We start from the raw sequence: 18,731 nt of genomic DNA on the forward strand, positions 1-18,731 counted from the left end.
GTCCAAGTTGTTTTAAGAACGTCAGCCAGACCGTCTTTCAGCACTGCTTAGTTGACCCATATTAAACTAGTTCACCTCATATACACATTTTCCCCAACAGTATCTAGGGACCTGGGGGAATGTATTCCCAGTGTCAGAAATATTGTGTTTGTTACTAGGCTTGAGTAAATTGTGATGAAACAAAGGAGAATATAAATTATGATTTTATTTAGCATTTTTGCCGGTGAATAACACCATGTTACAATTGTGCAACCTTTGACCTCGCTCACTGAGCTCATTCACCACCTTATTGAGATCAAGTGTACAAAAAAATCTAAGCAAATGAATAAAAGGAAGATGATTAAACAGAAGGATTTGTAGATACAGTAATAATTATAATCCATTTGAATTATACATTCAAAATTGAATTATGAACTATAAATGACCTTATTATGGCCAAATCAGACATCTATGGATAGGGAAAAAGCTCCTCTTTCCAATGACGGTGTTTAATCTGGATTTAAATCGTTTTTATGATAAAATAGAGATAGAATTCGCAATATTCCGATAAATTCTTATTTTCAGAAAATAACGTTCGGATCAATATGAAGACATGCTTGGATCAACGCAAGATTGATATCATATAGCCCTTACCTTGACTAGGATGTACCCCAAAAAGAATATTCCAATTATCTGATCGCGATTCCAAGTATTGATGTCCATCGTGGAGCCAACTTAATCCACCACACATCATGCGTCGGGAGCATTTGATTCTTCTCAATCCGACCGTTATAACCGCTCAGCTTGAGCAAAAAGACAAAAACTACCCGGACCCATTAGATCGACGCACAGGCCAAGATACAAGGTTTCAAAGGGTGCTCAATACCGCTGTCTAGCTGGATGCGGCCGGTATTGCACTTTGGCGACCTCAGACTCATTCCCTATGGTAACAACAGGCTCCCTGGGTGGATAATGAATAAAAATATCGAAAAAAAGGAAAAACGACCCAGAAACGTAAAAAGTCGTTTATGGCACTGAACGACATGGGCCCAGAAACTTAACTCGTTTTTGGCACTGAAAGTGTTAAAAACATCGGTAAACAAACGTAGTGCTGAAAATATACACTTTGACTGCTGTTTTGATAGGGTTATGGTCTTTACACTTGGCTACATTAGGGACCCTACAGCTTAACAGGTTAACAATGTGTTAAAATTAGTGCCGTCAAAATGAATGCTTTAACTCTGGAGATTAATTTACATTATTTAAAGCGTTACATTTTATATATCTGTTACAAGCTTAAGGATTTTTAATCTAGATTAATTACAGAAAATTGTGAGATTAATTAGTTACATTTTTTGTATCTATTGACGGCACTAGTTAAAATATAACAAATCAAACTCTTGGCGGCTGGGTGGCGTAGCGGAGATTGCGCTCGTCACCAATGCAAGATACTCCGGTATCGAGCCCCGGTCTCAGCATTGCCTACGGCTTGGGCTGGCCGTCATACTGGCTCGTTTGGCAGAGTCAGCGGGTGGAAGTCGATGGGTGGGGATTGGACGTTGTGGACAGCGACTCCTACAGGTCGGTTGGGCGACGCCTGCACAGCAAAGACAGGAAGTGGCTAGAGTAGTGTCAGTGTGAGCCTCCCATGCGTTACACCTCGCCAATGAGAGTCCGCGCTGGCCGGTGAAAAGATGTGACAGGCTGCCTCCTCGTGTGCCGGAGGGAACACGTGATGCAAGGCTTCTATCCTCGCTACAACCGACCAGTGGGGGGCATAGTCGAGCAACGTTCAAGACAGGGGAGGGGAGAATTGGAAACACGAAATTGGGGGATGGGAGAAAAATTGAAAAATAAGGAGAAAGTGGATAAAAAAAATCAAACTCTTGTGAAAAAATTTGGCTAATATACCACAGATTGTGGCTTCAATTGTAAATAATCTCTTCACCCCTTAAAATTTTAAAAGAAGATGTATATAAACCAGACTGGAGCATAATCAGAGGGTAGATTAAGAAGGCTAACAATCAAGGCTTTTATACCTTGGTCCTCCAAGCAAATATAACCAACAATCACTAATAATTAGCGTATTGTTTGGTGGAGTTGCAAGCTCTTCCCTTTTCTTTTTCTCTCTCCCTTCCCAGTTCAGAAGACTATTGTTCTGTGTCTCTCTCCCTTCCCAGTTCAGAAGACTATTGTTCCGTGTCTCTCTCCCTTCCCAGTTCAGAAGACTATTGTTCTGTGTCTCTCTCCCTTCCCAGTTCTGAAGACTGTTGTTCTGTGTCTCTCTCCCTTCCCAGTTCTGAAGACTGTTGTGCTGTGTCTCTCTCCCTTCCCAGTTCTGAATACTGTTGTTCTGTGTCTTTCTCCCTTCCCAGTTCTGAATACTGTTGCTCTGTGTCTCTCTCCCTCTCTCTCCTCTCTCAGCAGGCACTCTGGCCCCTGGGTGAGCGTTCAGCTGCACACGACTCAATCCTCGCCGGGTTCATTTTCAATTTGCTCACTCAAAGGTTGTTATTATACTCTGACCTACAAATTGGAACTTCCTGCTAATACCCTATCATTTCTCCCAGTCCCCCTTTGAGCTCCGTAAAAGAGTGGCCCTATATTTGCTTAACACACATCTGTGTGTCATTAGGCCCGTGTGCACGTGTAGCTGCACACACAGACGGCAGCGTGACACACACGCACGCGCAAACACACACACACACACACTTGCGCAGAGGATCTAAAAGCTCGCTCTTCAATCTATTTTACCAGCTCCATGGGAACTATTTAAAGCCGTGTCAACTTCGATACAAACTCCATGTGAATCATGCGTTAAAGCCGTAATAGAGGAGACAGGCCGTGACTACTTTACAACAATGGCAGACCGGTTTAAACAACCCAATCAATCATTTCAATAGCGTTTCCCAACCTTCTAGTGATCATGTATATCAACATGGCAGCGCCGCCTTTTAAAATTAACAGCGCCTAAAGCATTTCATGATGAAAATGGATCCACCTAATAGCGAAATTCTTCCCCCCTTGAATGTCGCTCACGATGCAAGCAAGCACTGAATTCATAAGGTGAATTCATTGCTTTTACAACAGATTAGAGATCACTAGGTAGCTGTAAATACAAGAGATTATTCCAAAAATTATAATTATATAAATTATAATAATCACTCAATGTGAATCAGGCCTGAAAAGCATTTATCATGGTCTTGCATTTACTCAAGTCATTCCCTTCCAATTGTACATATGGCCCGCACTCTCACTCAGATGGCCTATCCAATTACCTCCAATTGGAGATGATAAACAGCTATATCATGGGACCCGGCGGTCATTAAAGGACACGCGGTCGAACGCTGTTGTCTGATAACGCAAGGGGTCAGAGGTCAAAGGAGGGCTCTGTTCGCAGCGTGGCCCGACCAGCAGGTCAGGTGACCCCTGATCCGACCCCCGGGAGTCCCCGGGAGTCCCCGGCCCCCACTTCATTTCCTTAATGACGCCTCATTACATTAGAGGAGATGCTAAGATCAGAGCCAGCGCACCACCACACACGCATATATATATATATATATATATATATATATGGGCTCTAACAGCGGTCTGGTGACTGGGTTCTGAAGCTACTGTCAATGCTACTGAGGGAGAGAGAGAGAGAAGAGGGAGAGAGAGAGGAGAGAGAGAAGAGGGAGAGAGAGAGAGAAGAGGGAGAGGAGGGAGAGAGGAGGGAGAGAGGAGGGGGTTCATGAACGATCACAGAATCCCTCTCATCGTCTCTCTCTCAGAGAAAATTAAATATTGATCAATCCGAGCAGTGTGAGACAATGGGCAGAGAGAGAGATAGAGCAGAGTGTACAGGAAAATAAATAAATATATACATCAACTCCCCCCAGGGGATTGGGGGAGGGGTGCAATCCTAGAGTGGACAAAACGGGGAAAGTGAGATTTATCGTTTGTTATCTTTGTATCTTAATTTTGACTTGTTGGCTGCGGGGCGCAGCAGTGTAAGCCAGCGTAGTAGAGTTCTCACAAAAGGTTTTACAAAATCGTCCTCGTGTCATAGGTGAAAAACATGTGGATGGCCCCTGAACATTGTGTGTGTGTGTGCGTGTGTGTGCGCGTAGGAAGGGGATTAGCAGCTCTTCAATAGATATTGAATATCTCTCAAAACGAACAGTGGGGAATTTTGCCATCAACAACCTTTTTCCCTGTGCTGATCTGGGGTGCTCAATATATTCATCAAGGCCCCTTCTTGGATTTCTCTAATAACACTGTCCATATTATCATTAGAGAAGCCCATAAATAATGACTTTAGTGGCACCCTCACGGTCATAAATGCCCCCCCCACCCCCCCCCCCCCCCCCCCACCACCAACCCCCCACCCCAGACTCTAGGGTTACACAGAGAGACGTCCTGAGGAAGGGGAAGCTGCAGGAATGGCGCTGGGGGTCGTTAACGCACCAGATTCTTCCTTCAATTAGAGCAGTAAATTGTTGGGGTACAAGCACTGCTGATTAAATAGCTTAACCCTCCAACCGGAGTTCACGACCTCCGACCCCTCGCGTCACGACGAGGCTATTATGACAAACTATGGTTATTAAGTGTCGGCCATAAAACATTAGGAGCCGGAGGAAGTGGTAGAGTGGCTGACTGGGACTTCACACCTTTCCCTTTGAAGAAGACTGCTCTGCGCCGTTAACGCTCAACGTTGACTAGCGTGGCGTTTAAAAAAGAAAAAAAGAAAATCAGAACTGGTGTCTAATTGCCCTGTGAGGCTCATCATTTGCCAATGCTCCTTTCCTTGGACAAGCTTTGAGGACAAGGCCATTATGAATCTATAATTGTGCACTCTGTCCCAGGGTTTCCTGTTTTTTTGTTTTTACGGCAAAATCTGTTGCTGTCCGACATATCTAAATCTCTCAGTCATAATGTCAATAATAATTCCTTCTTGTTTTTATGAAGGCACCATTTATTTGGTTGTTTTCACCACTGAAACAGAAATCTAGCTCAAACAGAAGTCTCATTCTGAAATCCCTTGAGGCGTGTGTGTGTGTGTGTGTGTGTGTGTGTGTGTGTGTGTGTGTGTGTGTGTGTGTGTAGGTGTGTGTGTGTGTGTGTACCTTGCGATGCAGCTGGATTCGCGAGAGGTGTGTGTGAGTGTGTGTGTTTACCTTGCGAAGCAGCTGGATTCACAAGAGGTGTGTGTGTGTGTGTGTGAGTGTGTGTGTGCGTGCGTGTGCGTGAGTGTGTGAACCAGGAAAACAAATGAGGACTGGAGTAACGCTAGGGCTGGGCGATACGGCCTCTAAATGATATCACGATATTTTTTGGCTATGTCACGATACATGATATACATCACGATATTTTGACATTTCCTCTAAAGTACTTAAAAATGCTTGATTTAACCCTTTGAAGCATACAGTCACGCCAACATGACGATTAAAATAGTCCCTGCAACATATGTCTGCATTAAACCATGAAGATGCTTTAAAAAATTATTTGAAAGTGAGGGAGAGACGAGAGAGTAAAGCGCTGCGCCAAAGTAACTTGTCTCATCTCAGCCGCGGCGGCATACAAGATACAAGAGTTTTATTTGTCACGGCATACAGGTATACAGTGAAATGCGGGGGGTCTCACCCGCAACGATGTGCATAATACAAGTAATAATATAATATAAGAGTCCAACCAATAGAGCGACATAGTGCAATAACACTATTTAGCATAGCATAGCATAGAAACTGACATGAGGGATTGTGAGAAACATGACGATATCCACGATACGTTTAAAAAGTGTATCGTTAATGAACTGTACCCGATATTTATTTAATATTGTCATATCGCCCACCCCTAAGTAACGCTTGTTAATATAGCTACCATAGCATTATCTAACAATAATGTGTGTTTGTACATTTCCAAATTGTGTCAATAACATGTTGCCTACTTCGCGTAACGTTCATAGACTATTGATACTGACTGACTTACACTTAAGTTGTGACTAGCTGTTGTGCTACTGTACATGGAACAAAATACTCTTGCCATCCTGGCTGCACCAAAACACGTTTGTCTCAAAACATCTGCCGTTCAATGAGTGGAGAGAGAGAGCTGTTGCAGAGTGGAGGTAATGTAACATTAATTATTATTATTGATACGGATGGACAACATGCTGAAATTGTAACCAACTGAGTTGTGTTACAAAAAGTGCAGAGAGAGTGGAGGCAATTTAACATAAATTATTAACAAATGGTAGATGTGACTTTTTTGATTGACAATAAGTAGACCCATACCAGACCGCACGCCGGTCGAGGTTGTGTGTGTGTAAATATGTGTTTTCCCCCGTGCGCAGGTCGAGGTTGTGTGTGTGTAAATGCATGTTTCCCCGACAGAAGCTCCTGTCCCTCTCTATCTCTCGCTCTCCCTCTCGCTCTCCCTCTCTCTCCCTCTCTCTCCCTCTCCCTCTCTATCTCTCTCTATCTCTCTCGCTCGCTCTCTGCCTCTCTCTGTCAAAACCCGCTTGAGGAAGTGTCGGGTATTTCTACTCGCTCTGTTGTTGAGCGAATGGTTGCCCTACAACCTTAGAGGGGGCGTTACTGCAGATCAGCTCCTTGCTACGTAGCCAAGCGAGTCAAATCAGAATGACCTAGTTCACTGGGGGAGGAGATTGTCTCAACTTAATTAGAGCAATCCGCCAAAATGAGGATTAGAGAAACAGACCCATTGATACAAACTCCCATTGCTATAAAACAATGCTAAACACTGGAAAAGGCCATTTATAAGACACAGGACCTTTAAGCATCAGGGCTCAACGTTATTGCAATAAGCTCAATAAACACAGATAATATTTGACCAGAATTGATTCCATTTGTCCGGTACATCGAAATCTTCCCAGACACTCGCCTGACAAATAAGACAATGACACTTGAGCTCAGATGTACCTCATCGGGGCTGGATGCCTGGTAGGTTCGGTTGTCGTCACTGAAGTCCTGGTCGGCCTCAGCAGACTCCGTCTCGCCGTTTGTGCCGGCGCACGACTCGTACACGGGCGTGACGTTGTGACACAGGGCGATGGCCTTCACCGCCTCATGGATGCGACTACTGACGCTCTTGCGGACCTTCGGAGCCGCTGCCTGGGACTTGCGCGCCGGTGTGGAGCCGCTAGCACCAGCGCTGGATGGCTGGGAGGTGACCTGAAACAAAACAGTCTGAACATCAGATCCAACTGCGGTATGATGAGGTTGTTTGAATCACACCTCATTATTACCATGTGTATGACTTCAGTATAACTGTGGTATGATGAGGTTGTTTGAATCACACCTCATTACTACCGTGTGTACAGTATGACTTCAGTATAATTGTAGAATTCTGGTATGATTTAAAATAATAGGTTATTTGAATCAAAATGTCTTTGGTACGGGGCGCCCCAGTGGCGAACCACATAGCGCGCTCAGCCGCGACACGGGCGACCCGGGTATTCCCGAATCCGTCGTTATTTCCCGAATGTCTTCCCCCACTCTGTCTCCCATTTCTCCTCTGTCTCTCCCTACTGGACTGCCCAGTAGTAATAAAGCGATAAAACTCAAATAAAAAAACCTTTAAAAAAAAAAAAAATAGGTTCTTTGGTACATGGGCTTGGGGCAAAGATTATCATAATGCCCTAGAAAAATCAGTTAAGGGGGGGGCGAATGTTTCATTCGCTTTTCTCCTTTTGTTCATATCACGAAAATATCTGGAGACATTAACATTAAATTATCATCATCATCATCATCATCATCAACATAGTAGAAAATAGGACACTACAATTAATTTAACTGATGAGTGTAAGATGTGGACTGGGTTTGGGATCGAGGATGAAGATGATCAGATCATATTGTAGCTCGAGACCCCGGCAGCAAAAAAGGTCAGCGTGAGAGGAGCCGTCACTGTGGACATGTTTGTCGGCGGAACGGAGCCCATCAAGAAACTAGCACATGGTAAAGTGTAGACAATGTCTTATTACTTTTATGCTATTCCAGTGCCCGAGAAATGCCAAAGAATCAAAGGGAAACATTTATTTTTCTCATTTGGAACCCTGGTGGGACTTCAGTATAACCAGAGTTCAGTTATGATCCAGTGAGACATCTTCTTCACTCTGCTGAATAACTACTATTTACTATCTGGCGGGGGAAAAACGACATTAACTACAACATTTATTCGGAAGCGTTTCCCTTCTCCGTCAGCGCAGCACTAAGGCTGAACCGCTCCCACTCTGGGACAATTCTCTTTGACACCACTGTTTCAAAGTGAATGACACAGCGAGGTGGGGGGGTGGGTCTGCTGTATCACCATCTTTATCATGTCATATCTGGTTTGAGGCTCCTTTATGTCTTGCCTTCCTCTAGCGACGCCCATCCATTTAACTCTGTGGCGGCTCGTGAGCCGGGGAGGCAGGCAGGCGGGCGGCCCACCGTGCCAGCTGGGTGTGACAGGGCTGATGTGCTCCGGCAGAGCGTATGATTTGGGCTTATTAACCTTCAGTCCATGCCAAGGCTGGGAGGGGAGCGGGAACTCCTCTACAAAAAAGGACGCGAGATGACAACCTTTCATGAAAAAGCAATCGAGTGGTTTCAGAGAGAGAGAGAGAGAGAGAGAGAGAGAGAGAGAGAGAGAGAGAGAGAGAGAGAGAGAGAGAGAGAGAGAGAAGTGGTTCAGCTCGTCAGAGGAGTTCCTGATTTACTGGTAGAGACAGGTGTAGAGGAGGGTCAATACTCCATGCAACCGCCACAGTGCAGTGCTATCTACTAGGGCTGGGCGATTAATCGAGTTTCGATTTTAATTACAATTTTGGCTTCGATCATGAAAACGCAATAATAGAGATAAAAACGATTATTGTGCCGCATGCCATGTTGCTCTAACTTTGTCTTGTGTTGTAAATACAGCGCACCCTTCCACTGCCCCCACCCGCCCCCACCAGGCCCAAACAGTAGTTTCTACAGTTATTTTTAAACGTCTTTGGTAACTTCTATAAGATGACAAAAAGACCGCCCTCTGGTCGAGAAGAAAGATAAAACAAATTCAGTCGTCGTCAAATGATGTTCTCAAATCAATGAGTAATCGTATTTAACTCGTTATTGGCCGCCATGCGCAGAGCGTCAGAAACGAGTTAACTCGTTTTTGGGATCGTTGTTTCATTTATTCGCTATATCTATTCATAATTCATAATTGTTTTCATACTATTCACATTGTCAGTTGACTTGATACAGTTTCATTTGGTTGCTGTACTGTAACTAGGGTATGAATTAACAAAGTAAAAAAAATATATATATATTTTTTTAAAGAATAGAATTTTTTTATCGAAATGCAAATATGTTACTTCCGGTTCCAGAACCGGAAGTTAGGAACCGGTTCCTATTAGAACCGGTTCTTGGTGCCCAACCCTAGTGATGACTGGATTACAGTAAAATGCTTTTTTCTCGCCTTTTTCCTGGAATTACTGAAAAATACCCAAACCATACTCTATTCAAAACAGTATAAAACAGAAATGTACCAATGAAAAAACAATCTGTCTCGGGCATGTTGACTAGAAGCAACTCACTGAGACCTGATGGCATGATTAGACCCATAGATATAATATAGGATATATGTTAAGCACTCGCAAATGTCACAGTCTAAAACTATATCCATTGAATAAAGAACTTGCGATGAATGGGGTATCAGCGCCCCCTGGTGCTGGCGGTCAATGTGTTAATAATGGTGATTTCAATATCAGTCATCAAAATAATTGCGATTATGATTTTTGCCATAATCGAGCAGCCCCACTATCTACTACACGTCTGACAGATTAGTACCGGTAATCATTTGATAACACATCCTAAAAGATAAAGCCAATTCAACACAGAATATTGGCAACAATATACTTTCAACTCATCATTCAACAGAAATTAAACCAATATGCTCTCAGTAAAATGTAATCAAATTAATCTAGTCATACACCTCTCACGATGATGCTAAACTGACTATTGACCTATCTCAAACCTCACCCTCTTTTCTTAATCCTCCAATCACAACTCCCTTGTGGACAAATGGACCCATCTCAAACTCCACCTTCTTTTCTTGATCTACCAATCACAACTGTCACTTTCCCCAGTTGTGATTGGCAAATGAAGAAAACAGGGCAGGGTTTGAGATAGGTCCATTGGACTAAAGCGTCACCGCTCTGCTCTGCTTTCGGCTGTGTGCCGCTAAAAAGACTAGTCATTTTTCATTAGCCAAGCTTAACAAATAAACAGTGTGGGCAGATGGTTTCGCTGCTTCGACCAGCTGTGTGGAGCTGGCTGTGTGTGAACAATATCATTCTGTCAAGCCTCCACCCAGAGAGGAGAACTGGCTTACAGTACAGGGAGAGAGAGCTCAGGGACAACGTGTGATAAATGGACAATATGGGCCTCTTTTTTCCTGGAAACATAAACACGGGCTAAACATTCAATGGTAATACTATAAAAGGTTGATCATCCTGAATAACATTACATAAGGGAATTGGATTTGGTCTTGGTCATAACTCTTGAAAGATTCGAGACAGATATCACAGGGAACAAGTTGAAGGTAGGGATCATTAGATGCCTGATTATCTGTGCGTATGAATGGACTATGAAGGTAGGAATCATTAGAAGCCTGATTAATTACCTGATTGTATGACTGGACTATGAAGGTAGGAATCATTAGAAGCCTGATTAATTACCTGATTGTATGACTGGACTATGAAGGTAGGAATCCGTGAATCCTTAGAAGCCTGATTAATTACCTGTGCATATGACTGGACTATGAAGGTAGGAATCATTAATAACTGATCATATGACTGGACTATGAAGGTAGGAATCATTAGAAGCCTGATTAATTGATTGATTTATTCTTTTTGATAGATTTTTTATTTGTCTCAAACATAGAAACATAAAACAAGTTGTCAAATTGTCAAACAATCGAAGACTATTTCCATACAGTTCAAAAGTGTTCGAGAAAAAAAAAGAAATTACAGTTTTTTATATAATACAAATACGGTATCCAAATGAGAAAAAATATATATTAGGCAGTCACATTACTGCTCAAGCTCCTCTCTCTTATATGTGTCCATAAGTGCTTGTTTATGGCTGCCTTTAATTGGTTGATATTATTGCTTAATTTTATACTCACATCCAGACCATTCCAGTGATACCCCACAAACTGCAATGCACATGCTTTTAAGAGTTGTACGTGAATTACCTGTGCGTATGACTGGACTATGTGGCTCTGGATCTCATCCATGGTATCCGTTCCGTACGACACAGTTCCCAGGTGCAGCCGCTTGAAGATCATCTCGTTCTGAGTCAGCGTGCCTGCAGTTCACCAAACACACCCAGCGACTCCATGAGAAAACCACCGCATTCATACACCGATACTGAATGAGTTATTTGTTTTATGTGGCGATTTGCCTCATTACACATATACTGTCCTGACAAACATAATTGGTTTGTGTTGATCATTGACCGAGTAGCACTTGAGTTAATCAAACACACTACCGGTATGTTTATTTTAACTCTGCATCAACATTCTTCCAGACAAAACTTATTTAATATCTAATGTATTAATTAGCTGTGATCAGCTTTGTCGTAAGAATTTGATCATCTTCAGACAATAAAAACTCCCCCCCAACAAAACAAAACAACAACGTTGGCCCTCATAAGAATATCTAAAGTGACTAATGCGGTCATGGGACCTACAGGAGATGTCGAGTCCCTCCTCACTGACCTAATCTCATTACAAATGGACTCCTTGTGCTCTCCTGACTAACCAACACAACACAACGACACATAGAAAGAGATTGAGTGACTGAGCATTCAGATTGGGCAGGGGGGGGAAAAACGATTGAAAATGGGGGCAAACAGTCTCGTTTAATGGATGCTGGTTGCCAGAATGTGTATTGATAGAGCGTAAACTTGATTAGAGGGCATCTACCTTCCAATAACATTAAGAGCCACAAGGTTATCCAATTCTAATGGATTGGTTGTCGTCGGCGTCCCCCCGTCCCCTCTCTCTTTCCATGCGCTTTAACCATCAACTTGGATAAATAGGCTCCGAGGCTAATCTATTCACTCCTAACCTAGCTTGGTCGGGTTGAGACAAAGAAGCATGTTTAGGACCACCCTGCAGGTTTATCACTCCAACACAATTTGAGAACAAACACTCACTTTGTTATATATAATCAGGAAATTAAAGCAAACCAAGTTAAACAGAAGATGGCCTAAAAAGGGATAAGGTTACACGTATCACGCCTTGTTGAGATCTGATCATAAAGACCTGATGTTGAGAGACCGCACTGCTGTCTGCCCACAATTGGGCCTGAGAATGCCCGTTATGTGTCTCCTATGGATGGATTGAAATCTGTGTCTGCTTTCGTTTTTCCCATGCTTCCTCTCCATCCCTTTACACTGTGCATTGTGACCGGATTGTGTCCAGAGGCCAGACAACAGGGTTTTTGCACTGGAGGGACTTTTTCATGGTTCAGGAACTATTGGCGAAAGTAGGCCCTTTTTGTTGTGTTCACACTGCAGGAACTGAGGGTTTTCCTGAACCCTGTTTTCCTGGGCTTTTTTAGCACCAATCTCAGGGCAGGTCCTCCCCCAGCACAGAGGAACCATGAGTGATGAAAGTGTACGGTGATGGGTCCAGATGTCAAGTTTGTGGTATCAGACTAATAAGTGTGCTCAGCTGTGCTCTGCCATTATGCATGAGTCACTGAGTCAACCTCCTATTGTAGTGTAAATACATGTGAATTTTTCAGAGTGAATCTTTTAGTTACATCAATATTGTGCTGTCAGAACAGTCTCATATTTAGAAGTTAAGTATTTAAAGTTAGCTATTTAGCACTCATCTTGTTATCAACCAGGAAATGCTCAGTTGTAAATGGATCAATCTAGTGTGATCTATGCACGGAAATAATTACCACAACCTTTTTTCAGCTGATCTCTTAGTTACAACAACAGTGTATAAAATAGCAGTGTTGTTGTGTTTATATGTGAAGTAATGCTATTTCCAATGTTCGCCATTTGGCCAAACTGGAATTCAGCCAAGCTTTTTCATTACACGCCCCCAGCCGCTGTCCTTCTCCGGGGGGAAGGCAGAAGCCGGCAGAAGCACGTTGGCTTATGTCACTTCCTTTTGGCGGTGTGAATGCAAACAGGGGGGGAAAGTCCTTGAAGGTATGTAGTTCTCAGGGGAGCTCCCCAGTGGGTAGTTCTTCTCAGGGAGTCCCCAGAACCGCTTGGTCCGAAGATGCTTTATGTAGTCAGTCTGACCACAGTGGTCCTCAGTCATGAAGCCAGCGTAGAAAATCACTGCACATTCAAGCGTGTCGGTTCTTGTTCCAACACTGACATTTGGAAGAATTATGTCACATTTTATTCATTCTATTTTGTTACAGCTATCGATTTGCAAAAACCAACCTGAAAGACTTGTTCTTGATAGCACAAAAAAACACCCATGTTTGGTAGTGTCAGTCAATTAGCTCTATGTATCCTACCTGTTTTGTCCGTCAGTAGATAGACTAGTCGTCCCAGTTCCTCTGGGATGGTGCTGGTTCGAACAACGGTACCGGGGATGTTTTCATCTTTCATGATCATCCAGCCATAGGCCGACTTGCCCATGTCCAAGTTGACACGAAGGCTACGCACAGAAACAAAAGAAAAGAAAAAGGGATTAGGCCTTAACCACATAACGTGCAATGGCCCTTTTTTGCCCACCGGCTGAACACAGCACTTTGCGAGCGTCTAGCGGCTCTGGTCTGCATTTTTTATACAACATATATGCCTAGCCATAGACATTATGGTCTTGTTGAGGAATCTTCAATTTTTTTTTTTTTTTAACATACCGGTAATATGAAAGTACAGATTCATACCTTCAAAATATGCCATCACGGGGATATAGTTTTCAGTCTATGTATTATGAATCATGCTGATATCACAGTACTGTTTCCTGAGAAAACACCCATTATCTGAATCAAAGTGATTAACTGCCACACTCGTGAAGAACTCTTTCACCCAGAATTCATTGTAATCCATGGCCCCCCTCTCTCTAGGGTAATTAACACCTGGTACTGTAGCTTTCCAGTCTGAGGCCTTTGTCTTGTGACCCTGCAAATTGCAAACCTCCAACACAACCTACCCAGAGGATAAAGGAAAATAGTCATGATAGTAATTAAAAAATGTGTGTGGTAGTGAAAGGTTAACCTTCTGTAGTGTGGTAGTGAAATGTTAACCTTCTGTAGTGTGGTAGTGAAAAGTTAACCTTCTGTAGTGTGGTAGTGAAAGGTTAACCTTCTGTATTGTGGTAGTGAAAGGTTAACCTTCTGCATTGTGGTAGTGAAAGGTTAACCTTCTGTAGTGTGGTAGTGAAAGGTTAACCTTCTGTAGTGTGGTAGTGAAAGGTTAACCTTCTGTAGTGTGGTAGTGTAAAGTTAACCTTCTGTAGTGTGGTAGTGAAAGGTTAACCTTCTGTAGTGTGGTAGTGAAAGTGTTAACCATAATGTAGTGTGGTAGTGAAAGGTTAACCTTTTGTAGTGGTAGTGAAATGTTAACCTTATCTAGTGTGGTAGTGAAAGTGTTAACCGTATGTAGTGTGGTAGTGAAAGGTTAACCTTCTGTAGTGGTAGTGAAAGGTTAACCTTATGTAGTGGGAGTGGGGTATGTGGGTATACTTGTGTACACTTGTGGAGAAAAGGAACTAAAAATAATTGATGGCAATGAAAACCTGACTTGTAGAGGCTAGAGATGCCATAGATGCACATTTCATGCATATAGACTAGTACACACACACACACACACACACACACACACACACACACACACACACACACACACACACACACACACACACACACACACACACACACACACACACACACACACACACACACACACACACACACACACACACACACACACACACACACACACACACACACACACACACACACACACACACACACACACACACACGATGTGTGACATGGCTTGGTTTCATGTTTTGAGGTACCTTCAATTATCTGTAAATAATACATACTGTATCTAAATTAGCCCTTTCCTTTGTTAGTGTTCCGTCTGGTCATAATCACTGATATTATAGATGGAAATAGAAGAAATATTATTGTCCCTGAGGGCAAGTTGTGTTGTTGTCTTGATATATCTACAAATAGCAGACGAATAGCCGGTTGCCTCTGGATCAATGAATGTCTAATATTGAATAATATTATTAGCTATTTTTAACATCCCTAATAACAGTCAAGAGGCTTGTTTCAAATTGATACATGAAAAACCCCACACACTCAACAACATCCACCTCAAACACAACAAGAGATGACATTGAACTTATGTCATGGACTTTATGGATACACTGTCAGCTAAACTCGCACCAATGCATAGGGAAATAGTCAGACATCCCAGAATTATTTCATAATACAAAGTTTCTGAATGGATGTTTGGATTAAACCAAGTTGTATGTAGTGATGAACGGTCTTTCCCAGCGGAACACAAGTTACTTAACGTTACACAGGTCGCGCTATGCATGCTTAGCTTGCTAACGTTAAGATAGCAGTGCAACTTAATGTTACACACGTCGCACTATGCATGCTTAGCTTGCTAACGTTAAGATAGCAGTGTAACTTAATGTTACACTATGCATGCTTTTTTCGAACGCTTCGTTCTCTCCACTATGATGAAAGCAGAGCTCTCTCTCTGTCTGTGTCTGCTTTAGCACCTCTCAAGTACCCTGTAATGAATGAGCTGTAATGAACAGGCGTTCACACACACCAGACCACACCCCCTCAGAGGCTCCGCTCCCCGCAAATGTAGTCTTTTCCCAATGTTTCTGAATACATACTGTCTGACAATCTAACAATAATTAACTCATTTACAAGTTGTATTAAGTTTTGCAAATAAGGAATCAGAGAAAGAACATTTCAAAGCAGTCAAAAATGCAATATTTCAATTTTGAGCTATTTTTGAAATGCGAGACATTTTCGCGATTTCTGAGGAATGTAACCTGCCGTCACAAGTCGGCCTAGACGATGCAGAGTCACATATTATATATAGAATTAAAGCCCTGTTTGCTGCCGTTCGAATGCCACCTCAGTCAATCTGTGTCTCGGTTCTCGAGTTACATGCGGATATGTCAGGCGTGCAACTTTTTACACGCTCTAGAAGTCAATCATTCGCAGATTGCGAAAAGAAATTACAGGGTTGTAGCCAATGAGTGTAGCTTTCCAATGATACCCCACGTGGGGTTGTGCGAATCAGGGATCTACTGTAGGTGAAAATTGACGAGCGAAAACAGGAAGTGAAAAACACAGAATGCATTGCCGTCAATGAGGAAATGGAATACTGGTAGGGCTGTCTTAAATACTTCGAAGCTTTGTTTGATGGGCATGGGATTCGAATATGAAAAAAAAAAAAAAAAATTTACATTTAAAAAAAAATTAGCTAAATCAACTCTGCCTCTCTTTGTTAATTACAACAAGCAATGCTGTTTGTTATTTAAGATGAGGTCGGACTCGGCACTGACAGATTTGTGTTCATTGTGCTGCTTTTATAAAGCCTCAAATGATGGCTTACAATATTTCATGAAAGCAAAGTGTTTCGTTTGTCTAAGATTTAAAAAGGTTTAAACTTTACAGCACTGACAAAGTTGAACAAAGTGCTGTACACAACATAAAAAATAAAATAAAAAAATAAGTATTTATAATAATTATATATTTTTTTTATCTCGAAGCTTCGAATTAAAATCGAATCTCTGCCCCGAAGCTTCGAATTCCCCAAAAAGAATTGCAGGTCAGCCCTAAATACTGGATAGTTTTTTTTTTTTTTTTTACTTCTTAGGTTTTACTTCTCGGGCATGCAGCTGGATACCATTGCATTGAGTCCCCCCACAGGGAGCATCGTGGATCATTGTGTTTTGGACTATAACGTTGGATCAATGGACGCGATCGATATTTGGAATGGCGATCAGGAATTGGATTAATCTTTTTGCATGACATCAGATGTGAGGTAAGGCCTTTATGTTACGAATCTTGGGGTAATCAGATGTTCCTATCACCGTTATCGGAGTGTGTGTGTGCGTGCCGTTAGCGCCGACCAAAGTACTTGGAAGCGTTTTTTTCAGACCCCGCTTCTCTTCATACATGAGGACACATATACTATCGATAATCTAGCGTTTATTTGAAAACGATTCATAAATCAGTCGAAAAATTACAACGTGTTTTGTGTATTCCACTAAAGGGCTATTATCGCAGATTTCTCTGGAATTACTAGAAATCTCCAAAACTACTCGTATTCAAAACGGTATAAAACGGAAATTATCATTGATAAGCAATGGGTGTATTAGACCCATAGCCATCATTTAAGATATAGTTTAAGCGTTCGCAAAATATCACTGTCCTCCCATTGACTAAAGCGCTGGCACGGAAAGGGCCATCAGCAGAGGGCGCTGTTGGCCCGGAATGAGTTAACACATTCACTGCCAAAAACTACATATTACGTTTTTGGCCGACAAGCGTTCAGTGCCAAAAACGATTTTGGATCGTTTGATCTTTTTACTTTGATCCCCGCTCTACAGACCTGCCGGGAGCGATCTGCATCATTTAGGCACGTCCCCACACATTAGAACTGCAATGCTGATCAACTATCACCAGGTGGCAGTATCGTCCGTGTCTGAACTGCAATGGCTTGGGGCTGATAGTCAGCTTCACTTTCATTTCTCCTCGGTTAGTGGCCCCTCCTTCTGCTGGGACAGAAATTCACACTGCTCACCTCGGAATTCCGTTGCATAAGCGTATTTGACCATCGAAACGTGTATAGACATATACACTGGTAATCGCGATGGCGATGCGATCACTTGGAAATATTCTTCTTGGAATACTTTCTGGCTAAGGTAAGGTACATTCTATGTCTATTTTACCGAATCTGAAACGTGTTTTTCTAACGATCACAGTCCTGTGTGTCACCGGACGAAACGCCCGTTATCTCATTCTGCGACCGTTGGGCGCCAAACACATATTACGCTTTTGGATCGATTTTAATATTCTATTCAGGTTCACAGACCTCGTATTATCATAGGAAATCATTCTGAGATCCCCAAAGTGCAATACCGGCTGCATCCTGCTAGGTGGCAGTATCGCCCACCCTTTGAAAGCGTATTTCTCACCGTGTGTTACATCGTATATGGTTGGCGCGGAGAATTTAGACGAAGCCAAGTAAATCGCTTCATCCGACCACTTCGAAACGCATCTAGCACACTCGATACATAAGTTGTGCCAAATTATGTCCAGGACCAGATGGACATCAATACTGGAAATCGCGATCAGACAATTGGAATATTCTTTTTGGAATAACCCTGATCAAAGGTAAGGACTATCTGACATCAATTCCACGTCAATTCCACCTGAAAAAATTATCTCTTTTTTTGCATGGTCGACGGGAGAAAGTGACTGTCAAATGACCATAGTATTGTCTCCATAGCTATAATATAGATATAGCTCTCCAAACATAGTGACGCACAGTGAAAATGCCTATCTTTTAGCTTGGCGCCGGGGGAACGGGGGATGGCTAATAGCTGGCGCTCAAAGTGTGCCACGCTGTTTGGTTAAAGTTACCCTTAGAATGCCAGCCTTATAATCGTTTCCGTGGTCGTTGCACTATGTTTGCTAAGCTGTGTGTGTTCTGTATTATAGCTGTAGAGACACGGTGTGGCTAATTTTGACAAACATTACT

The 18,731-nt window shown here is 42.5% G+C and overlaps 1 protein-coding gene across 3 annotated transcripts in view; it reads right to left on the minus strand.

Annotated features, from left to right (window-relative positions):
- The window catches only part of atp9b (ATPase phospholipid transporting 9B), a gene marked incomplete at its 5' end in the record, with an annotated part of 115,182 nt that overhangs the window by 32,626 nt on the left and 63,825 nt on the right, over window positions 1-18,731 (minus strand). For all 3 annotated transcript variants that reach the window (XM_084313410.1, XM_084313409.1, XM_084313411.1), the window contains 3 exons: window positions 6,900-7,151; window positions 11,197-11,309; window positions 13,493-13,635. In XM_084313410.1, coding sequence (XP_084169536.1) covers window positions 6,900-7,151; window positions 11,197-11,309; window positions 13,493-13,635 — 508 coding nt within the window. The remainder of the gene's footprint in view (window positions 1-6,899; window positions 7,152-11,196; window positions 11,310-13,492; window positions 13,636-18,731) is intronic.

This window comes from Notolepis coatsorum (genome assembly GCF_963971535.1).
Source record: "Notolepis coatsorum genome assembly, chromosome: 4".
NCBI classification, from domain to species: Eukaryota; Metazoa; Chordata; class Actinopteri; order Aulopiformes; family Paralepididae; genus Notolepis; species Notolepis coatsorum.